General features: G+C 43.2%; 1 protein-coding gene across 5 annotated transcripts in view; it reads left to right on the top strand.

Moving 5' to 3' along the window:
• LOC125016930 (vacuolar protein sorting-associated protein 13B-like) overlaps window positions 1-25,113 on the top strand; it is a 302,660-nt gene that overhangs the window by 52,477 nt on the left and 225,070 nt on the right. For all 5 annotated transcript variants that reach the window (XM_047599702.1, XM_047599699.1, XM_047599703.1 and 2 more), the window contains exon 17: window positions 12,290-12,474. In XM_047599702.1, coding sequence (XP_047455658.1) covers window positions 12,290-12,474 — 185 coding nt within the window. The remainder of the gene's footprint in view (window positions 1-12,289; window positions 12,475-25,113) is intronic.

The raw sequence follows: 25,113 nt of genomic DNA on the forward strand, positions 1-25,113 counted from the left end.
TGTAGTCTTATCTTTTCTGTCATGTTAGCGTTGACGTGACTCATATTTGACCCTTTTCCGTCTAAGTGAGAGGCAAAGACGCACCGTCCCCTGACCTGTCTGCTTCTGCAGTCAAAATCTAATAAATGCGACATGACAGTTTGCTCCTGGAAGAATGAGGATGAGCACGTTCGACGGGAGTACAGACAACGGTTGGTTAGAGTAAACGGAAGAAGGACGCGGAGGCGTGAGGTTGACAGCTGCCAATCATGTCGGATGAAGAGTGAAAACTTAATTTGTTTCTTGTCACACTTTTTGGCGTTTTCTATAAATAATACGGTCATTGTTTCTGCATCTGGATGACGTCAGCTGGATTGGATTGATAGGATTCCCTATAGTTAGTCCAAAAAGGGACACACAAGAGTCATGGAGCAGGAAAAAAGATGCACTCCACCAGGTGGTAGCGTTTATTGTGACTGGTGTGGCGTTTGTTTGGGGACCGCTCCTCGTGATGTAATTTTGACAACACTGCTCTCCAAGATGTTATCTGAACGCACAATGAGCTAAGCCATGCGAGCTTTTGAAATTTCAAAGGAAGTGAGAAGCAATTAGACCCCAGAAAGACAGAGACAGCCTACTCTGTATGCAACCAAGTGTATGTGACTGCCAGCTAATCATGGAGGATTTGGTAGACAGTGTCCATTTGTGATCCAGCACCTCTGCTGATGAGCTGGACCACGAGTGCGTAGCTCGCGTTTCCTTCAGCTTCACCACAAAGACTCCCTCTTCTCACAGTGGGCAGCAAGAGACTTTGCCCCATTACACTACCTTGACATCTTCTCCTTGACTGTCTTGGTTTCTCCGTGAGATCTTTGGGTGTTTCCAGTTAGTTAGACTAAAATGTATTCGGTTTCTCAGTTTTCCAGATGAAATTTGAAGGCATAATTGCCTCACAGAGCCACCAGATCTCCAAAAAGCAGACGAAGAAACATCCAGGCTGCAGTATTCTCGGGTTGTTGTTGAACCCGTATCTACCCTAGAAAGCCCTTGTATGGGCACTACCTCACAATTGCAATGTTTTAACCTCCTGGCTGTAGTTAAAATGACCTCAAATGTTGTAATGCAGCTCTCGTTGTCTCTGTGTGGGAACGTGGGAATTAACACTCGAGGTTGGCAAACTAAAACATGTCTGTTGGCTGTTATAATGCTGGAAAAAGGGAAGAAGAAAAAAGGTCCTAGCCACCTTGTGAGACTGTGTTTAAGACTGCATTGCTGTGGCTAATAAATAACTGCAAGTGAGTGCTGTCCCACTGGTAAACATTAAGCTGAGCTCCACTCAGTCACTGTCACTAGATCTCATGGTGGGTCGTGGATTCTTACTGTAGGTGCTAGTTGAGACACGAAGATAATGGTTCTTCAAAAATAAAAACTGCCCACTTGACGAATGACATTCACAAGACAAGTGGAAGATGCCGGTGGTGATAGAGCCATTGTTTAAGTTATTAAAAATGCACATAAAAAAGAAGTCAACGGAAATTAGCATATTTGCTGAATGAAACCCTCTTCCAGGCCGGTGTAGTAATTCTGGAAACTGCACTGTCAAATAAACTAAGCGAGTACAGTATAAACTGCATGTCCCTTCTCTCACTGAAAAGTCCAGAAACTATAAATATGCAAATATTTAGTTTTCAGAAGTTTTACAATGGGACACCATAAGCCTCCTATTGAGAAATATCGGTCTCTCTGCTACCATGAAGTAACGAAGCTGTCATTTGTTGAGCAAAAAAGGCCAAATTCTCCGAAATGCACTTTTACTTCCAGCGAATTAAGGTCCAGCTCAGCGGCGTCAGGTTGTACAAATCCCCAATGAAAGGCAATGTATGGGCCCCCCAACTTCACAGGGACTTAGCAGTGAGTCTCAATTGGTCTGGCTGTTAAACCTGTTATTCGAGATAAAATCAGTGCCTGGAAAAAAAGAAAAAGAAATGGAATGGGAGGAGGGACTGGATGTTAGAAGTGCCACCTGCATCGATCTCCCCAAAACCTAACCTCTCTCGCTCTTGAGCACGCATGCACACACACTCGTGCTCACACCATATAATATTCCTTGTGCAGGGCCACCTGACGGCAGCAGCATATGGAGACGGGCCAAGGCCGGGGCCCACCAACCGACCGGCCGACCAACAAACCAGCGGCAGCTTAGTGTGGTTCGTCGCGTTGCAGGCCATAATTCAGACCCACACCAGCTTTTATGTGGCATTTTTAGCAGCCCCTGTTACTCACTCAGCTATTTCTGAGGGGATAATTTCTCGAAGCATGTGGCAGTACAGGTGCATGTTATATGGCCCCAAAAAGGCGACTTGTTTTGCGAATGTTTTAGAATAGAAAAGAATGTTGGTTTTCCCTTGATATCTAATTATTCGTCTAAGTCCATTACGTTGTCAATGGTTAGTTCAGTTTTTAAGTACTACCTGTAAGGGTTTTTTATGTGAACTTGAGAAGTCCATTACTATGTCTGGACCAGTAGTCTAGACTCTAGATTAGCTCATGTTGTGATTTATGAAGGCTGCTTGAGGCATCTGAGGCACGAGGCTTCTGGTGTGATTGTAATGCCTCATTGCCCCTGTTCATAGTTAGTCATAGCAAGCTGCTCCTGGTCTGTGTCTCCGAGCGCTGCCAAGCACAGGAGGACAAATGCTATTTGCGTCCTTAAGTAGAGATCCAAGTCAAATGTACATAAACAGCGTTCGCTGGTGAGAACATTGACTTTAGCTGCTGCACATGCCTACTAGCCATTTTGGCAGGCCCTGTCATTAACAAGTGGAACTGGAATAAGATTTTTGGCAGAAGACGGCGAATTCAGGGAGAGGCTGCTGGATTTTAAAAGTCAAATTTCTGTGCTGTGAGTGAACCTGAATTTGTGAATGATGTCATATACACAGTCACCGCATCAAGCATTGTGCTCCTCCCTGTGAGAAGTGTTGATTTTATAATGAAGTAATCATTATAAAGGTCTCGGTTAAGACTTTACTCATCAAGGCCTCTGCGCAGACAGGGTTAACGTTAAAGAGAGCTTTTCGCTGTATGGGGAAGGATAATTGAATGACCTCAAATCAGCGTGTGGTTGCTGTGGTCATGCTCAACTTTTGAGTTGTGGTTCGGAGACCATGAGAGCTGTGGAGAATTCATTTAGTCGAACAAGGCAGCTCGTGCTTTCTAGGCCCTCGCTTGTTCTTGGAGAAATATTGGAATGTTTTCAGAAAGAAAAAAAAAAAAGTTTTCGCATGATGAAGCCGAAGGGACACGGGGACAAACTGCAACAAGTAGGCTTTATGTATTAACAGGTGTGTATTAAAAGCCTGGAGTGGCCTATGATGTAATATTGTTCCACTTTTCACTCTGAAGTATCGGAGTGTAAGGCACTGAGAGCTGCAAGGTAAAACATCATATTTCGTGTGGCACAAGCCATAAAATACTTTGGCCAACTTTGTGGTGAGGTTCTTTTCTCCCCTGCACCTGGTGTCGGACAGTTTTATATGGTTTCACCGCTGACAGAGATCAATGGATGGATTGAGGAGCGTTGTATGAGGGATATGGCATCAGCAAAGCGTGAGGCCTGCGCTCTCAGTGATTGACGTCCCCGTTGTGATGGAGAAACCGTTGCCACTCTGCTGCGGAAGTTGCGTTACTTGACATTTGGAAGCTTAAATCAACACATTTTTTAATTCAGCCCTGAAGTAAATGTTATTGCTGTAATGCTTTTTTTTTTATTCTATATTCTTGCAATCCAAGAACATCAGTTGAGTTTTACTGCGATATCCATTTGGATGTATAGGCCGGTGCTGGGATAGTGGATTCAGGAGCAGCTGTAGATGTTTTGAGTTGACTGAAAGACTCTATTAATTCTAGAATTAGTCATCTGAGGAACTGAGGCTTGAGGGAGGGAAAACAGTGGGAAAAGAGGGAAGGATAGATGGATTATCAGCTCTGAGTGGATTATCATCTACTGCGGTGCGCATTCCACTGTCCTCTCCTCCCCATCAGCCTTCAGTACTGCTCCGCTGCTTCCAAGAATCTGGCCCGTCCAATTTTCACTGCTTAAGGAGAAATCTGCGGTTGGTAACGAGGTACCGGAAGCGTTGCTGTCACCAAAGTCGGGCAGCTTGAGAGAGGAAAACTTCGCTGAATCCATATTCTCACTGTCACTGACCATCTGCATGAAGGTCAAGGGCTTTGGGAGTGGGAGAAAAAAAAAATTAAAGATGGCTTACTTGGATCAAAGTAAAGAACAACCAGAGCTTCCATTGACTGCTGTAGCTGTTATGATAACATCTGTAGTGGAATCTGTGGAGTACAAATGTGATTTTAGGTCTGTTGTCTGTGGATAGAGGTCTATTATCTCTGTGTGTCCTTAAAAGGAACCGCATGTCCTCCACAGCTGGACATGTTGGACACAGGCAGGAAGCTGCACACACAGACACACCATTGCACACACACACACACACACACACACACATGCCTCTTGATATGTTTTCCTTTAACGCCTGATGAACCACGTCATTGCCATTTTCTCGCCTTGCGGTCTGCAGCTGTCTGCACAACTTGATTAAAACATTTCTTTTAGTAATCCCTGTGTAATGAAGCCCTCTCCTGAGAATGGATCTCAGTGTGTGTGTGTGCATTCATGTGTGTGTGTGTGTGTGTGTGTATGTGCGCATGAGACCGTGCACATACGTTTGTGTTTTGGGTCAGGGGTGCTCCAGATGGGAGGAAGGGGAGGTCTGCGTATGTGTGAGTGAGAGGGAGAGAAAGAGAGAGCGGAGTGTTTCTATCTGAAGAGTTTCGGCTGTTCAGGACCAATGATTGAGAAATGCACACACGGCACACCTTTGACCCTGGGGAACCACAAAAACTCTGAGCCGGGGCCACAAATATAGTCCATGCCTCTCCCTCAATACCCAGATCCAGCACGGAGTCTTTAAAGAGTTTAGTTACATTACGTAACTAGTAGTTGAGAGATAAAGTAAAATTCCATCACTTCAGTTCACGAACACTATCTTCAACACGAGACGACATGCGCAGTTTAATGATGCTGTGCTCGAAATTCGACTTTCTGAATGTCCCAGTTTACATGCAATGGAAAAAATCAAATAACTGACAGGAACATGTTCTCCTCCACCACACTAGGTGGCGATATGTGTCTTTTTCAGCAAGTTAATACGGCCACCTTTCCAGGTGACCTATTACGTCGTATAATAAATAAGAGTTTATTACAGCAGACCGGCATTTCAAACAACAAGATGTGTAATAGTTAAGCTCTTTTTTTTTTTTTTTTAATGACGTACGTAATGTGAACGCTACTTATGGTGCAGATAAGATGGTGCTATCATTCAGGTGGTTCTTTTACCAGTTCCGTTTACCTTCTTCTTGTGCGACCGTCTTTCTTGGATACTTTTGTTCCAGCGGTTGTGGAGCATGTGCACAGGCATTGTCCAGTTAAAGTCTGATTAAGGCGTATACATGCCGAGGAAAATCGATTTCCAAATGCATTATCTGCGTGTCTTAATCGGATAACGAGAACTCTGATTTTGGGTTTACATGCACAGTTAAAGTCAGATTAAGGCAATAATTAGTTTTTTTCATTTGCATGTAAACGTACTAACTGACATGAAGAACAGTGAGTAGGCTGCAAAATAAAGTAAAGATAATGCAATATCTGAAGTTAGAAAAACGAGGTGGCGCAATGTGAACTTGTTTAGAACATATTTTACACTTCATTCAATAACGAATGAAGGAATATTCTAGAAATCAATCGAAACATAACACAAATAATCATGTCACCTCACCATGTGCTGGGAAGATAACTTTAAAAAAAAATAAACCGTTCTTTATCGATCACTTATCATATTTACCAGTCCAAGACTCCAGGCTGAGTCAGAATACACTGGAGACGAGCCATTCTCATCAGCGTGGGTTAACGGCTTTGGAAATGTTCTGTATCAGAGGCTTTGCTGCAGCTTCAGATTTTTCCCATAAAGCCGGTGACATAGACCATGCACAGCTAATGACAGAAATGCTTTGAATAAACATGAAGAAAGAGATAGTGAATGGGCTAGAGGTACTGTTTATTCTCTATCATTTATCAGAGAGTTTATTTATTTATGTTTGAATAGTTTTTTCCTCATTTTTTTTCTTTCTTTTTTTTTGCGAGTGTTAGTCATTTAACCCATATGACCTCCAGGTGGTGAAATGACAAGTTCTCCCCTCCCCCAAGTTGGCCACTTAGGTGTTTGTGTTCAGTGTGAAGTGCTTGCATGATTTATAATCTTCATTTGGAGGCTTTGCAAGACACTGTAGTGAGTCTTTTGTAGTAAGATAAAAGAGGGGACTTGAGAGCAGCTCATAACTCACTCTGGTTATTTTCAAGAGGGGTCACTGACCTTGGCTTGGAGAGATTGGGAATTTTGAAATACGTCAGATCAATCTCTACCACAAAGAACCACGAAGAACGAAAAAAAAAACCTAAAGGAACACGCTGTCAGTCTTTTTTCTTTCCCTCCTTTTTCAGTCAGATTCCCTCCAAAGATTCTCTGAAAAATTGAAAACAATAGCAGTAGGGGATTTTGCCAACTGCTTGAGTTGGGGAATGTTTGTGTTGGTTAATTAAGGTAGGCTGCGACAGTGAATGATTTGAAGAAACCTCAGATAACTTATCACCGGTCTCAGGACAGTGGCTATCTGTTGTATCTGTCAGACAAATATGTCAGCCTGTAATGGATGGCATTGGCGTTGCTGTGGACTTTGTAAATAAACTCAGATAAGTTAAAGTCAAGAGAAAGTTGCACATTGTGAGTTTTTTCAAAGGCATCAGTTGCTTTATTTCCGTAAATCTAAACTATACCGTGTTTTTGAGTCATTCCACTTATTTTAGGAGCTTATCGGTGTAGCATGTTCCAGGCCTTGTGGATTTTCCCATCTAGCTCCCATCACAGACAAAATACACCTGTACCAGCCCCGTGATTCGTGAATGTGATAAGGTTCTGGTGCTGGAATGTCTTACGTCTTGAAACGTGATGCCTCTAATTCAAACCAAACAATTCTACTTTGGTTTCATCTGTCAAACATTTCCTTCTGGCGTGTCCACTTGATGTTTAGCAAACAACAACGTTTTCAGAAATGTTCTTTTTGGAGAGCACTTCCTTTGTCCTTCCTCTCTGTAATGCACTCCGTGGTTGTTCATTATTGCTTAGAAGTTACCCTGGGTTCCTTTATCACCTCTCCAACTATTGAATTGCTCTTGGAGTGATCTTTGTTAGTCGAACACTCCTGCAGAGGGTAAGAGATGTCTTAAATCTCCTCCATTTGTTCACAATCTGTCTGACTGCGGATTTGTTGATTCCAAAGTCTTTAGAGATGCTTTGGTAACCTTTTCCAGCCTGATGATCAACAACAACTCTTTTTTTTTCTGAGCTCCTCAGAAAGCTCCTTTGTGCGTGCCATCATACACTTTTACAAACATGTGTTGTGAAGATCAGACTGTGACAAATCCCAGATTTTCTTTCTTTCTTCCTTCCTTTTTTTTTTTAAGGAAAGCAGGGCACTGAACAACACCTGAGTCTCTTTACACTGATTGGAAACACTTCTGACCACATGGACTCTAATTTCGCCTTGAAATTAACTTGTTGTCCTGAAAGTTGACTTACTTTCCCACCTCATAGATGTGAAATACGTGCTCATTTTCCTGATTAAGCAAATGCACAAGTATGATATTTCATTTCCATTCATTAGATTTGGTTCCCTTTGTCTACTTCCAGGACTCGTGTGAAAATCCAATGCAGTTGTAGTCGTTTTTACGCAGAAATGTAAAGAATTCTGAAGGGTGCAATATCCTTCAAAGACTGTATCCCTGACATGTATCCAAGCATGTATACTGGGACACTGTGTAAACCATTAGGACCAGCTGTCCGTGGCAATATTCCTTCAGTCACTGCAAGATGCCGGTCTTAAAAAAAGTGTTTGCTCACCACATTTGGCTCGACACATCAGCTGTAATATTTCTTTGCCTTCTCCGTCGAGTCTTCCGTCAGAACATCTATATTAATGCCAAAATATAAAACTGTCAACGCACTGCCTCCTAATTATACGTATGCAGAAACCTACCCCAACCAGCCCATTTTAATAAACCTACCTTTAGTTTTGTTGAAATATACTTTTCCTCTTCGCTATTATACATGCTCAGCATAGTTTACACATAAATGTGCCCACATACGCCCACAGCATCAGGCCCCTTGTCAGCTGCAGCCTCATTACTGCTGCTGATTGTGCTCTGGCCTACTAAATAGCTGTTATTGGTTTGTACATGTGTGTGAACAGGTGTGTTTGAGTTTGGCCGATAGCACGTGTGTTGGCATGCAAGTATACGCGCATTTGCAAACATTTTATTTCTTTGTGCCCGATACAGGTATGTGCGGTTTGTGGCTGTGTTACTGTGTCTATTTGCATTTATGTGCTTGTGTGTGGCCTTTCCAAAGCGGCAGTTGCATCCTCTTAGCTGGCTAACCCCAGCTGTATATTTCTAAATATAGTTATGTGACCACAGTCGGACCAGACCAGGCCGCTGATTAGCCTGAGAACCGTTGGCCTGAATGGATCTCAGCTATTATGATGTGAAATGACTATGGTGCAATTATTGAGTTACCCCGAAATAGTTGAAATTCAAAGGGAAGGTTCGGCTTAGGTATTGATGTATTATGTTTGTAATGTCATAGCATGTAATTGTGTGAGAATCGTCATTTGTTTTAATGACTGAATATAATTTTATATCCCGTGCCTGCTTTTTGTCCACATTTGAGCATGAACACGGAGGAAGCAGACGAGGCAAAGAGTAGCCTACCACAGCTGGTATCGCACTCATGACTCTGACTCACGCCCTCTGCACAACACCATGCCCTGTTTTGCTTAATTTTGACAGGTACACTTGGCAGAAAGGCCTCTTGCCAGCCAGTCAGCCCGTTACTTACCCAGGCGGCCCAGCATGTCCGCCAACTGGCCTGTCGTAGCCCCGTTCTAGTTCTTTGTCACTCAGTCACGCCTCCAGCGAGGGACAGGTCGGGAAATGAGGCCTAATGCTGTTGAAATACACCCGAGGAAAGCATATTTCATTGGCTGAAATGAAAACACCTAATTTTTCATAGCTTCTGACTAATTTTGATTTCCTTTTAACATATTCCTGGTGGCCTCTGCGTTTTAATAAAAAAGTTATTGACTTAAAGGACCACTGTGAGGTCAGAGACAGCCTTTTCAATGAGGCACTGAAGTTCAAGCCAAGAACCTGATTTCTTAAAATATGAGTCAGGACCCAAAGTGGGTTGTGGGCCGACTTGTGGTGGGTCTACACATTAGTAGAGTAGAGTAGTATGCTTTTAATGAGTTTTTCTCTCCAGCCTCCAGGCTTGCTTTTTTTTTTTTTTTTTTTTAACAGGGATTCTGCACTGTAGCTGCAGAATGCATTTTGTTAGTTGCCCCATGCACACTTGCTCCACAAATGTTTTTGTGTTGTTATTTATTGCGGCTGGTGATGATGCAGGTGTTATTTTTACCTCTTGGATGCTTTTGTTTCCTTTATAGCCTGAGGTAACAGCGAAGCGCTGCCTGCCAGAAAGCTGTTTACCATGTTGCAGCAAGAAACACTGACCGTGCCAGCTACTTAATGAAATCCGATGAGTGCCTGGCTGTCCTCACATCCAGCATTCCCAAAACACCCTAATGAGAGTCTCTGCTTCTCATTTAATTCCAAGATCCAAGTTGCTGCAAAGAATTGGGCATAATATAATAAAAACAGGTGCATAATTAAAGTTTTAGGAGACCACATGCACATGACAGCTCCCCTTAAACGCTATAAACACTCAAATAAGCCAACAAACTTTCATCCCTTGCCAGTCCTCTCATTGAAGTGGCTTTGCAGGCACATTTGCTCTGCATGTGGGGACATTGTTGTTGCTGGGTCCCCTTCACTTTCTTTTGTTCAGCTGTAATATCTTGCTACGTGTACACACACACAATGCACACATGTAAACACGCGAAAAACACATGAAAATCAGTTTGATTGATGTCTTGTTGTATAGCATGCAACAGTAGTGATTTTTTAATAGCAGAAAAAGCATGACATTGTATGGTTCACCATGGTGCCAAGTGCACCACATGTACCCAGGGATTTTTAAAATGTACATGTGTGCTGTCAAGGTAAACTCATTGACCCTGTCAGGTTGGGACTTTTTTTTTTCTCTCCTCCCTCTCCGCCTTTGTTTCTCCCGTACTGTTACATCTCTTTTTATCAAACTCCTTCGCTTTCTGTCTCATGATAGAGACAGCGGGCGGTTAAGAACTCCGGGCCTGCCTGTGTGCAGCTAACAGCTCATGTCACCCTGCCGAACCACCCAGGAGCAGAAGAAAGGGAAAGATAAAGAGCTTCGGAGAGAAGGAGAGGGAGGGAAGTAGAGAAGTTAAACGATTGCAGAGCTGTTGAGCGAAAGAGAGAGAGAGAGAGACCCTGTGACATATCCCACACTCTGAACTGGGACCAGACCAAAATGGATGTGTGATTAAATGAACTGTGATGCTCGTTCCTGACATGCTGCAGCCATCCCTGGAATTAGTCACAGTTCTATTTTCCTCATAGCGCAGCGCCTCGTTGCTTCCATTACAGTATGTAGTGAAAGTGAGCGTATGCGGGTGCGCGCACACACAAAAAATTGAACTTGCGTCTGGACGGTTGGTGGTTGGTGGGTGAGTGGGGGCGCGATGCCAGTTCTCAAAACGCCAACCCAAGAAGCTCTCAGAGCGCAGAACACAAGAGAGGAAAACAGGAGTGGAACCAAAGCGCCTTGTTTTGCTGTGTTTATTTCAGGCTCCCTAGGTGTTTTTCCAGCCAATGGAAGTTCTTAACGGGTGAAAAGGGCACGTAGGGACAGAAAAAGAGAAAGCGGGGTATGATCGATGAGAGAGCAGGAGTCGTGACACAAGTCACAAGCGCATCGTGACTAAGGCTGGGCGGTACGACCAAAAATCTGTACCATGGTCAAAAATTCGTCAAAATTCTGACGGTATCTCGTTTTTTATTGTTGTTCACAGCTTTTTCTACTGGTTGAGAGAGGAATTAATGCAGTAGATTGACTAAGGATGGACTATTTTACTGTGATGAGGAGTAAATATTGTAGAATAATCCCACACTAGTAGTAAAACAGGTGCGAATGGCCTTGTGTTAGCGCTGCCTGCTGATGTGGAAATCAGGGGACATTTACAGCTTCGAGATAAAATAAATAAATAAAAAGCATTAAATGTTGATCAAGGTAAAATGAAGAAACGGGGACAATTACAGTTTCATTTATTTTGACATATTTAAATATATTTAAACTGCCGTGTCTGCAATGTAATGTCAATAGCAGCGCGACCAGCTACCGTAATAATTAGAGTCTGTGCGCAACATATTTTTTTCTCATTCCTAAAAAGCAAAAATTGGGGACACTTTCGGGGACAGTTATAGCCGGCGGACATGTCATCCAAAACGGGGGCTGTCCTCAGAAATTAAGACTTTGGTAGAAAAATACCTTAAAGATAGAACTTTTGGATTGGAGGGCTAGGGAATGTGTGTTTGGGTATGAATGAATGAGAAGACAATAAATTGAGGAGACACTGAGGGGAGTGTGTGTGTTTCTGTGTGTGTGTGTGTGTGTGTGTGTGTGTGTTTTACACATGATGAATGAGAGCACGGCCCACTGAGGTTCTGATGGACAGGGGCCTGGAGGACCGCATTGGACCTCACTGTTACCTCATCCCCCCCGAACGCTCAACTCATCAGCTTGTCATACGCACGGACTCGCAGAATCTCTCCCCCTCCACACATTTGGAGACAGATGAAATGTTAAATGCGTGGAGATTCTTTTCAGGGTCAGGTTTCTGGGCTGTACATCTTTTCACATAAATCATCATCACAGTTTTGACGGAGGGGAGAGAAGGGTCGGGAAACTTAACCTACCTGCCAAGTAACTAAGGAAAGCTTGGCTCACACTTGGTACTTCTTCAGTTTACTGTTGGAATGTAGTTCTACTTATTTGGCCCTTTGTAGTATCAATGAGCTGTTTTATATTGCGATGTGGTATTGATGGATTTGTGGTAGTTGTGCGCCGTTTGTTTCCACCGGCGTCTATTTCATTCAGTGTATATCGGTGTTTATGTGCAACACTCCGTTCTTTCACTTTCATTTATCGGTGCCATGCCGTGATGCTCATGTACGATCTTTGGTCTCTTGCAGGAGCAAAAGGTCTTCGGTCCCCACCACAGAGTGTATCTTCGAGCTTCCCCACTTCACTGTACAAGCCACGAGGGCCCAGACGCTTTTGCTCCAAGCGATCTGTCAGAGCTGGACCCACAGCACGGCCAACGGAGCCCCGCCGACGCTCAGTGAAAGTTTGCTCAATGAGGTGTACAAAGCTCCAGGTAAGCAATGTGCTCAGTGATGTCTCGCCATTTTCTTTCTTAGCCCGCTGCTCTTCAACATGGCGAATGTAGGTAAAGTTTCAGTCTGTAGCTTCACCACACAAGATTTGTGTGTGCTGCTTTATTTTATTTGGTTTGTCAACTAAGAATGGGCTGTTTATGCATTGGACGTCCATCCAACTAACAACTAATTACTCCTTCTCCTACTAAGTGTGAGGAGAATGAGACAAAAGTCATCATACAGGAGAAAAAGGTTTGTAATTGTTAGCGTGACAGTTGGCTCAATATGCAGCCGCCAGCTATTCTCTTACCATAGTGTTGCACTGTAGTAATTCTAATTCTAGCTCAACAAAAGATGCATTGTCTTCTATAGCAGCTTCACAGAACACAAAACCCAACATGCTCATCTGGTCTCTTTTAGCCCAGGGTATTAGATGTTGTTAATGCATTCATTTATGTTGTTGATTTATTGAAATTTCCCTTTTCCCATAAAGTACATTTAGTGTCCTTCTTTTATTTAGTTCTGTATAAACTAAGGCTTGTTCCGTAGTACCAATAAATTGCGAGGAGTGATATATGGAACTGGCTCGAGCTGAAAGTGTTTTGACTCCTTTATGAAAAGTTTTACAGTTATTTTCGAGGGCTCAGCTTGTGTGCCAGACTATCGTTCACAGAAAACAAGTCAACCTGATAGTAGCTAGTGAGCTATGGGCAAATTAGCAACAGACTCTTTACCGGGGTATTTGCTCAAGCACGTATCCAAAAGTTACACTCTTCAAATGTACACTGGAGACACTTGCAGACGGATTTGTCTCGTGCCCAGTGTGGGGTACTGGACCTGCAGCCGAGGGCAAATTAACTTTGAAACGCTTCATGTCGCCTAGGATGCCTTAATGGTCAAATAATAAATTTTGCCCCTTGTTAAATAAAGGGAGGGGAGCCTGAATTCAATAAAACAGTAGCGTTTCTCATGACGGTAGCATCTGGACAGTCCTCTGGAGGGCCTGGGATTTTCCAACTCATTAGGATCATGTTGTTTGGTATGCCGTCAACATTCTCCCTCAGCCAAGCCAGCCAAGCTACCTTTTTCACCGTTGTGTAGCCGCCAGAATTTATGAAACTGGTCTCCCGTGGAGTGAAGTCAAATATTCCTCTCCCCTCATTCTGCCTTTCTCTTGGAACTGGACTTGAATAGAGACATGGAGAAACATTTGCACATCTGGTCCATGTGCTGGCAGGTTAGAAAAAGAGCAATGGGGGAAAGAGTTTGGGCTTAGGAGTGAAGGGGAATTGTTGATGTGTTGTGTAAGTATATGTTCAGTGGGGAAAATACTCAGCAATAATTCCTATGATATAACCAAAGATGTCTATTACTGTATCTGCTTTTGAAATTGTGGTGACGCTCGCAGCCCTTGAGGAAGATGTTAGCTGTCCAATCCCTCTCAGTCTTTGGTGTGACAGTTAAAGCCTGTTGGAGAAATGGAGATAGAGAAAAGCACTAGAATTAGCAGAGTTGAATGAAATGAATGGTTATGAACTGTGTTTGCTTCTACCTCACATTGTAGAACCTAGCTGAATAGTTTCGGTTCCTGTGGCCACTGTGGTTATGTCCACACTATAAGGTTAAATGGGACCTTGCCAGCGGTTCTCTGCTGGCTAGTTACCTTCCCAAATTCCTTCTAGGCTTCTCCCTCCTGTGCTTCCATTCAGATGTTTTCCTTAACTGAGGCCCCTTGGACCTTGCATTAATCCTGAGCAATCCAATCGCAAGTGACCGGCTTTAAGTACAGGTGTGAACACACTGAGGGCATTTCAGTGATCAGATCTCTGACCGCATTTGCAGGTGGTCTTGGAGGCATTCGATCACATTCCTTTGGTAGTGTGAACACACAATATGTCCTGGATCATATTAAAGATCGTCTACTCAGCAGGAAGCTCTTAAAAAAGTGGAGGTTTGGCTCATTCGTTTAGAAAAAAAATACACCCCACACAACCATTCTTTTAAATAACCACCTGAAAAGGAAAAGAAAAAAAAATATTGCCATAAACTGACTTTAACTGGACACTACTAAGTGCATGTTACTCCGACTAAAGTAGTAAAGGTCTCCTTGTCGTATTAAGACACCCAGATTTTCCCTGCCATGTATACGCCTTAATAGGACAACTGGACAACACGCGTGCGCATTCTCCACAACCACTGTGATGGCATATGACCTCAGAACAAAAGTATCCAAGGAAGCTGGTCGCAGAAGAAGAAGGTAAACAGAACTAGTAGAAGAACCACCAGAGGGATAGCGCCATCCTATCTGCACCACAAGTAGCCCACACATTACATATGAGATTAAAAAAAGCTGAACTATTATTCATCTTGTTTTTGTTTGAAACGCCGGTCTGATGCATGAATGACTCTTGTTATTATATGACGTAATAGGTCAACTGGAAAGGGGTCTTATTAACCAGCTGAATAGACGCATATTGCCACCTAGTGGAGTGGAGGAGGACATGTCCCCGTGAGTTAATTGATTTTCTCCGTTGCATGTAAACTGGGACAAGGACCACGTTCAGAAAGTCAGATTTTAAACTGTGCATGTAAACACACTGACTCATGTTTGTTCATAAGTAATAATTTTAAAATATTCTGACCTTGACTAAATAATAATCCAATCTAACCAAGAATTAACAAATAAAAATATTTGATATGAATACACTTTGAGTGAGTCTATGCTACGAATGTGTATTTGGTCTTGTGTGCTGTAAAATATTGAATTAATCAAAAATATTAGCAGTGGGTGCATATTTTTTCCGGCAGTTTATGGCCGATGTGGAGGGTCTGTTATAATGCTCACTAGATTTAAATCCTCGGCTTGTTCTTGTGTCACCAACTACTGTAGCAGTCACCAGGTTACCGTGGGGACACACTGAAACGCTGAGGCTAAATTCTGAGCATGCCGGATGTACGCTGTTTATTTTAATGTGTTTTTTTTTTATTATTATTCTTGTAGGAATGTGTTCTCCCTTTAGTCGCTTTGATGTGGCAGGTTTTTCATTACTGGAAGGTGTTTCATATTGAGGTCTAGCTGATAACACAGATGGTCAGTGTCCTTTGCGGGAGGGAGCCACTTGGCTATGAGCTCTAATTCCTCGTCCAAAAGAAAATTCCACAATCCAGCAACAGACAAACTCTGCAGCTTCAGGTTTAATCTCAAGGTACTGACAGACTGTAAAATATTCTTCAAAATCTTTCAAGTAATTCATTGCAACTGACTAGAACGCATCCGCTAGGACTCGTAATACTTTGACTTACTGTGGTGTTCATTTGACGCTACAGGGATAATGCACAGCATATGCAGTATAGCTTGTGGTACTTGGGCCCAAAGATGAATGAAATCAGAAAATAAACCTTAACACATTGTATTCTTATTTCTCAAGAGTCTGACATTGTCAGTTATTGTCTGTTCCACAACTGGTTGGATTGTCACACAGCTGTTTGTGGTACTGTGTTGATTTCTGTTGTAGTTAGCTTGGCTCCATCATTAGCAGATTTTTCTGCGGTTACACAATTTTCCAGCTTTGTCTTTTGCATTTTAGTGAAGCCCACAGTAGTGCTGTGTAAATTGGTGAGCAGAAAACAGTGTGACAAACACTAGTTTTTTTTTTTCTGATCGAGCCTGCTCCACTCTGTTCTTCATAGCTCTAATGTTTTGCATTTAAACTTTATTTATGTTTCTTCCTTTAAGTCTGTGCTGCCCCAACATTTTTCTTCCACAATGTTTGTCGGTTGCATTTCTCAGGTTGTCGTTTCGTGTTGTTTATGGATTAAATATCTCATTTTTTTCCTTGTAATTCTTTTCGCCCTCCATCTCCCATGATTGTCAGTGGCCAGCAAAGTCCTTCAAGTTCTTTGTTTATAATTCCAGGATGCTTGTGTGGTTTGAAAGAGCAGCGTGAGTAACAGCAGTAGAATGGAACCAGTGATTCCTGTCTACTGCTGCTTCTAGCCTCTGCTAACCTCAGATTCAGCAACACACTGACCACGCTGACCTCCCACATTACTCAAGTCTGCATGCATTTTTATGTGAGTGAACAGTCTGCTGTACATAAAAGTATGATGAATGTGTGTGCGTGTGTGTGTGTGTGTGTCGGATTTTGGCACTGGGGAAGTGTAATCTGCACAAACTCATTTTTTCATTGCTAATTGTCCAGTAACATTTGCAGCCTCTGTCTGGCTCCTGTTCTAACCAGCTCTAGTAATTACACTATATTCTTATACAAACCTTAACAAAGAATGCCAAACCGTGCATGTGTGGGTCATGGGATTGTAGAGGGTTACATATTATTGAGGTCAGGTAATAGTTTGAGTTTAAAATAACAAATAAAAACAGTAAAACAAACAAATGTTGATTAAATCATTGAATCTTTTGATTCAACCCCTGAACACATGTTGTACAGTTTCAGCAGATCTGTTGATAGATCAGTAAAAAGTGATGAATCGCAGAAAAATATTAAATCTGCTTATAGTACAATCCTGATGGGATGATCCGGTGATCTCCATCTATTATAAATCTAGTTATATATGTATTGCTTTGAATATGATTTTCTTTACTGTTGACATATTATATATATATATTTTTACTTGGATATAGGTCTGTGTATGTCCTCAAGTTCTTGCAGGCAGCAAAACTTTTTAGATGTGTCATTATTCAAGATTCATGCCCGTTCCTTTTAAACACAAACACCGGTTGCTTTATAGCCAGTTTTGTAGTTGTGGCTGACCAGTGTTCTGTAGTATTACGTTTCTTGACTCTAAACTCTTGACCTGCACAGCAGAAAAGGGGTTGGACGTAAATGTGGTCTTTGCATTGCTTCCTGTTTTAGTGTCTCGCTTCATTTGAAGGACAACACATCAAGGTAATTCAAATCAGCAGAAAATTGGCATTTCCACCAGTGATGGATTCGGCTTTAATGCAGCTACCACAGCTGTTTTTTTTAGCCGCAGCTATGTGGTGGTCTGGACTAGGACAAAAAAAAGGGGGGGGTGGGGGTCTGGTAGGAGTTGGTTGGTGGTGGTCACCGGCCGCGCTCTAGATGATTTCTGTGTGATATACGAGCTGTGACATAGCTTTAGCATGACAGATCTAGGGGTAGAAAGAACAGAGGAAAGAGAGTGAACGAACGAGCAGAGTGAAAAATGAAAAGGAATATAAAGCTCGAAGGGGAAAAGTGACAGAAGGACGGAAATAAAGAGACTGAGAGTGTGGGGCCGACCCTGGTGCCCTGAATTACAACTGGTCATTGGTGTGCTTTATTAAACCCAGCTTTGGCACCTAATTGAGTGTCAGGTTAGGCACACGCGCAAAGAGAAGTGCACAGGCACGTATGCACAGATGCATGCCCACCTCCATCTTGAGTGGATCCTATATGTACTTCTGAACTCGCACCATATGATCCCATTTAAGGCAAATGACTGCAAGAATGTTTGGACACAGCAAGCCTATGCTCTCATTGCACAGCAACTAGAAGCATGTTGATGGTATTACTAGAGGACTTATGCTCTTTCTCATAACCGTATCATTATTAAAACAAGTCTTTTGTTTTTAGTTCCCTCTACAGTTACAATGGGGAGAGGGGAGGAGAGGGAGGGAGGGAGTTGGGGGGCGGGGGTCACAGATTTAAGGATTTAAGGACAAAAATGGACAAAGGAGCATAAAAGTGGAACCTATTCCAGGTCACATTAGGTAGACTTATTTATTTATTTATTTCCCATTGCTCCGAAACAAACGTGACATCTTAGAGTGTGTCAACAATAGTCTTCACGCATTTCTGCACTGCATGAAAAAGGCTGCTCCTGTCACGGCCAGCGGTTCACATCCCTGTGATCTAACTGCCCTCAGGAGCATGAGTCTGACGCAAATCCCCCTGTGACGCCGTGCCACAATAAGTGTCGGTAATAGCTCCGCGTTATTGGAGGTGAAAAGGTGTTCATTCTCATTTCACTCTGTCACCTCCCTAATCTGATCCCCGGCTGGTTGAACATTTAACGTTGTCCGGTCACAGAATTTACCCGTCTATCTTCACTGCTTCCCTTTCACCCTCCTCCACGCCTCTCCCTCGTTCACCGCTAACGTAGCCGGTGGTAGCATTCTCCTGGCAGCAAGGCCGAACAGAGGAAGTCGCACTCCGCTCGGTTTTTTCGCTGTTTTTCTGCGCAGGTTTTGGCAGACGCGGCCTTCTTACTCACAACTTTAATATTCCTCACGTATTAGTCGAGACAAGCCGGAGGAACAGGCGGCTTTGCCCTGTCGTATGATGTGCCCGTACACTTAGCTCATGGAGATTGTTTTGATAGTCTCTCATTGTTCTATGGAGGAAGTGAAAGAAGGGAGGACAAGAGCCTTTTTATGGTCTGTGGTTGTCACAAATGTCAGTAAAGAGATGGGAAGCTTAATGGAAACCCTGAGATGTCTGTTTCAGCGCGGCCTGGCCCCCTCACTCAAGTAGCAGTGCTTCTTTGAAGAGGTAACTTATTGGTTTGGGAGAAATTTCTGCCTGTCTACTTCTCCTGCTTTGTGGATTGACATCAGGACAGGAAGAAAGCAGGAGGGAAAGTAAAGAAAAGGGGGGGGGGGGTGTTTTTCATCCAAACGCAACCGTATTTCTGACATTAAAAACACGTTGTGTCAGCATCAGAGAACCGATAAATAAATCTTGGATGGAACTTGAGACGGTTCTTGTCAATGAAAACTTCAATGAGCTACAGACGTCCCTCGCTCCACTCCTGGCAGATTGTGATGATGTTTTAAGTCAATCCAGACTTAGGCTTTCCCTACTTTTCTTTTGTCTTCGCGTAGCTCTGTTCTTTCTCCGTTGCTCACTTCACTTCTGAGCTAATGAGAGCGGCCAGTGGAGTCGATGCAGAACAGAAGTTTGTTGTGTTGTCCCAGAATTAGACATCACATTACATGGAAATTTGTGCGCTTAACGGGATGAGAGCTAAACGAAATGCCTGAGGTCTGCTTTTGCGTCACTTCCACAGCGCACCTTCCGTCAGAGTTGGGTTGGTGACTTCAGACGCTCGTTGAGGGACATCAGGCTTGTCACTTTTCTGACCATAATTATCCATTCATCATTCCTCTTTTCCTCACACTGTCTGCTGGGCTTCTGGTGGAAGAAATAAGGGGGAAATCAGCAGTGCGCCAAGGATTTTCTCCCCCAGTTTCTGTCATGGGAAATAAAATGGGATTCCAGGCATGTTGGAGAACATGGATGATCCCAGTACAAGATGTGGAAGCCGGAGTCTCATCTCTGATTTGAGTCACTGATGGTTTCTCGGAGGCATCATTCCATCTACCACTAAATTCAATATACAACTGGCGTGGTATAGGACTTAAATTGGCTGATGTGAAGATTTATCATACATTATAGAAGCCTGGCTGGTAGTTTACTATGACAGTTTAGTTAGCCGGCCAAGCATGTGCGGAGCCATGTTTGCGGAGGTTTGAGCTTTTGCCATTTAGAGCTGGAACACTGGACTCATCTCCCCTGTGGAGCGTAAACTGAAATATGATATGAAAACCCCCTGTAGCCATGGTTTATGAAGCATTACCGCGGTAAAGACTTGTAGGCCCCTACACCGTGTCATCAGCAGATAATACGTTAAACAGACACCAAAGGTGTGCAGAGTTGAGTTGTAGTCAGGTACGGCTCGTTGTGTTCTGCCTTTACGAATGCATCGGCCCCTGTAGCATGAGATATGTGTCATTAACACGTAAGAAAAAGGCAGATTAAACACAAGTCCAAGAACAGAACGTGTTAATTTGATAGGTAGTTAAGTAGCACGTTTAAAACGTTTATCTACTTGCAAAGCAAAGGGTATCACTGAGACGTAAACAAAATGTACTATAACTGCTACGGGCTTTAAAGCAGCCGCAAGAGACGTCTCTGTATCAGTGACAGCCCCAAATAAATCTGTTTGTATTTATTTCATCTGGTAGTGTCTGCAGAGCTGGCTCCCTGCTGTGAGCCAACCGTCCCATCTAAGGATAGTGACTAGTGCCGACTGAGCACATAGCTCCACGTCACAAGCCCATAAATTTCCACTGTAACTCCCATTGAAGTGCCGAAACCCCAGTCACGTCTTGGCTACCACCACACACAGACACAGTCAGCCTCTGCAGAGCTGTGACATAAATATTGATCTCAACGGATTATTGATAAACAGGAATGCTCTGCTTGTTTCTCTTTAATTCTCTCCCATAAGGCAATTGGAGTGAGAGGGGAGGGGGGGGCAAAAGCTTGAGAAAAAGAGCGAGCGTGAGTTATAGAGACGCAGAGATCTTAAGAGTCACACAGAGACAGAGCAGTAATCCAGAGTTGCATTTCAGCAATCGAGGGGCTGGTTTAGCGTCATTAGTTGCGGTCTGTATTTTTCGAGCATCTCTCATGGTGGAACCACACTGGCATTCCCTGCTGGCTACTACTTCAAAGCTAGAATGCCCCTGTTTCTTATGCTAACCAAATTTGTCAGGGCAGCATTAGGCTGGGGATATGGGAGATTGAGAGGCAGGCCCTCTCATCCAGAACTGTGTTTTAATGACCTATCTCACCACTGGCTAATCATCTCCTTACAAGTGGCAATGCGGGAATCATCTATGTCACAGCACATGTTTCTCTATCACTTTTAGTGCAACTGTCTCTCCCCTTTTTTCCCCCCTTACTCTCCCTCTCATCCTTCCCGCTTGTTCTATAACTCTTTACTCGGTTTTGCTCTGCGTCTCGTTGTGCACCCACCAACCCCGCCGCCACCCCCTCCATCGTCTTCCAAACCTCACTGCCTAGGCACATTAGTGTTGGCCAAATTGCTTCCGCATGAAGACTCCTTAATTGTGGTAATTCGGTGGCAGGGAAAACCACGGTTTGAATGCGCAGGGAACATGTGTCACTGCTTTAGCGGGGAGACAGAAAGGCAGGCAGCACCTGGAGGGGATGGAAATTATGAAAATTAGACCCCCAGCCTCTGCTACCACCAGCACTTACACCCCATCACTGTCTTTATACCGTGACCATTACAGGCAGCGAGCACCACCGCCGCTGTACTTGCGGAAAGCAGGAAACGCGCTCCTCTGATTTCTCACTCCATCCGACTGCATCTCGAGGGGTTATTTGTTAAAACTCTCGCCTCTTAATGTGTAAGTGTAGAGGAATGCGCTGTTAAGGTTTTTATGGACTAAAATAACCCAAACACTGGCACCGGGCTTACGTGTGTGCGGTGATTTAGTGGCGGCGGCCATTGCTGCTCGTGTACACTGCCCGGTTGTTTCCAACCGCCGATCTAAAAAGGCACAGGGAAAGTTTTCTACTGATGCTCTAACCTATGTCTTATGTTAGAACAACACAGTTATTTAAAAATATGTCACTTATTGGCTGTAGCCTGGTTGGCTGCTTTTGCCAGGTGAATGACATTTATTTCGTTATGACAGAAATATAACGCTTCACTACATCTTTCAAGCCACTCTACGTTGTTTTTTTTAAGGTTTAATTGTAAATTAAGTGAGAGTACCTGAAAGTCAGAAGACTTTTGACTGACAAAGCTGCACTCCTCTCAGCTTTAACTGCTGAACAAACCACTACCGCTTCACTTTGTCTGTTTTCCTCTGTCCCACTCTCTCTGCATGTGTCTGTATTTTTGCTGCGTGTCAGTTCTGGGCAAGATGCCAGTAGACCTGCTCCTACTTACTGCTTCTACTTCAGCCCCTCCTAACTTAAGAGAGACAGTTATTGTTTCTGCATCAGCACTTAATGGCTCAGCTGGCTGCTTTCAGGCTACCCAACTTGTCTATGTCTACCTCTTTTTCTGTCAGCCCCCTTGCTGCTGTGGGCCCGCTGCCAGACTCGGAGGTTTTAAAGCTTCAGGTTCCTTTTCCTTCTTTGTCTTTTCTTTGTCCTTTTACCTACCCGTTGGGGGTTAGAGATGAGGTACATCATCCTGTCATCCAGTTGCAAACACGTATAAAACTGGTCATCAATGCACGAGTTGGGGAGGAATCAAAACATAGCTTTAATGTGGATATGTTGTACCTTATTCTTTTTTTTTGTGTGTCTGTATAAATATTTAATTGAAATATGTAGTTTATTTGCAGCAAAATTCAACGCTTATAAATTCCTCCTTATATTTCCTCTTGTACAAGTGAATATATTAAAAAAAATGAACAAAAGACACCACTTTCTGTGATCATATTTCCAAGTGAATGCTAAAAATTTGTTTTCTTTCTTTCTAAATCAGATTTTTATTTATTTTTTTTAATCATGAATGTCCACTAATTCATGCCTCTCGAGCTGGAGTGTAAGTTTGCCTGGTCCAGCGCATAGGCAGACAACTTTCCCATACCATTCCTCAAAGTAGAGCGAACAGGACATGTTGGAATGTGTAAGGCATGACTTTCAAGTGCGCAGATGTTCTGCACACATACACATATACTGAACCCCGTGCATATCAGCTATTGAGGTATGCGGACTGCAAAAAAAAAAAAAAAAAAAAAAAAAAGCCGCCTGCACTTCACATTTGTGTCAGTGTATTTGTTCTCTCTTTTTTATTCTCTTAACCGACTTTACATCCCTCCTCCACTTCATTTTCTCCGTACTCTCTCTCATCAGTGTTTAGTATGGCAAATCCAGCTGCCCACTGTTGCCCTCTCAGTGTTTGATGGAGTGCCATAGCCTCTGGCCTCTAGCTGTGTGTTTATGTACTTCTTGCACCTGCCTTTCCTTGACGAGTAACAGCACCACACACATTCACTCGCTCGGTTACACACAGAAACGCACGTGTTTCGCAGTAACACACACACACACACACACACACACTAGTGCACGCATAAAACACACTGAAGCCAGCAAACTACCAGCCCCTTGTGTGTTTTTACTCTTCCTGTGTACCCCACATTTTTATAGTCTAACAGCTGGACAAAACATTGTCCAGAGCCCCCCCCCCCCTCCTCCTCCTCCACGCAACAACCACCAACCCAGCAGGTGCAACATGCCCTTTAGGACATCTACGTGGGCAAGGGGGATATGTTATAGTATTACCCCTTGTGCCATTCATCACAGAGCAAACAGAGTACAGGGAATGGCCCCTGTCATGTTTCAAATTGGCTTGCGCTTTTAACATCTCCATCTTTTCCCGACTCTGGGGAACAGTCAGTCCGTGCGCCGGCCTACTCATCACCGCTGCTGTCATTTTTCCTTTAGTGCTATTTTGAAAAAGGCCAAACGGTCACTGGATCTGGATATCCATTCTCTAAGTTGGTCTGTTCTTCCCGACTAGAGGGGTCATATGTTTTTAAGGTTCAGCGAGACGCACTCAATAATGCAGCCAAATGTCTGCTCCAGCCCTTTTATGGCAAATGTATATGGCTGTATTGTTTCTGTTGGGAGAAGGGAGCCCAGCTTTATGTAGTGCGTATGTCATTCTGTATGTTTCCCTCTGGTACCGGTCACATGACATAACCCGAAAATTATTGTGCTGTGTGTGGACATACACAGCGTATTCGTGAGTTTGCACATAGTCTCCTAGTTTCTACAAAACTAATCTTTTTATATAGTAAGCGGATGGAATTATGACTAAACTAAAATTTAGCATTTCAAAAGTGGTTTTATTAAGTTTAAGTTTAAGTTTCAGAACTCAGATATTACTGGTTGACTCGAAACATTGTCTCTCCTCTAAAATACCTCTATGAGTTAAGCAATGTGAGAGTATGAATGGGGATCCTATTGCTTAGGGTCATGTGTTTACTTTACATAAGGTGTAAATGATGTATGATATTCACGTATACAACAAACTGTATTGTACTGAGATTAGAAAGTGGCTTCCTGAGGTTGCAGCTGAACTGTGGCAGTGGTTGACCCTCTGCTTTGGGGTAGCTAACCACATAGAGAGGAGGCAGAGAGACAGAAGGAGGGTTATTAACGTTACCTTCCTCCATCTGGGCTCATAGAGGGCCTCTCTGACAGCAGGTGAAGAGGTTGATGGGTAATTTGTCTGAGAGAAGGAGAGGAGGGAAGTCGGTGGTTAGTTTTTTTTTTTCTGTTTAGCAATTTCCAGTAATTCCCTTGGTTAAATTTGCCGTGTGTCCACTCAGACCCCACCCTTATCCGCCCTCCGTGCGGGTTTTTCGCTAGGTCACCCTTGTCAGATTTCAACAATAATAACTTGACTCATCATCAGATACATGGGGAAGATGTGTAAGGATTCATGCAGGTCGGAGAGTACTTGCCTGTTGCCAGATGTGCTTTCATAGCCTTTAGTAGCACTGTTCATCTATTGGTTATTAATGCCGAATCTTCTCATTTACCAGGCGTCAGTAAATCTCTCATTTCCAGTTCTCGTTCTTTATTGATTTTCATGTATTATTTTTTTTTCATCTTGAACACTGTGCTGCTTTTCTGGTTTATTGATCTTGGGGCAGGAAAAAGCACCAGTGACTTATAAAGTCCCTAAATTGTGGACACTCACAATAAAGTGCAATCGCTGTACCGGGGGGATTACTTTGAGAAGCAAAGCCTTATTGGAATAGGTGATGTAAGAATTCAGTCTGATTCCCTCAGACAGTTCCAGCTCACTGGAAGAATGTAGCATGTGATGAATGG

This window comes from Mugil cephalus, chromosome 11 (assembly GCF_022458985.1).
Source record: "Mugil cephalus isolate CIBA_MC_2020 chromosome 11, CIBA_Mcephalus_1.1, whole genome shotgun sequence".
Taxonomy (NCBI): Eukaryota; Metazoa; Chordata; class Actinopteri; order Mugiliformes; family Mugilidae; genus Mugil; species Mugil cephalus.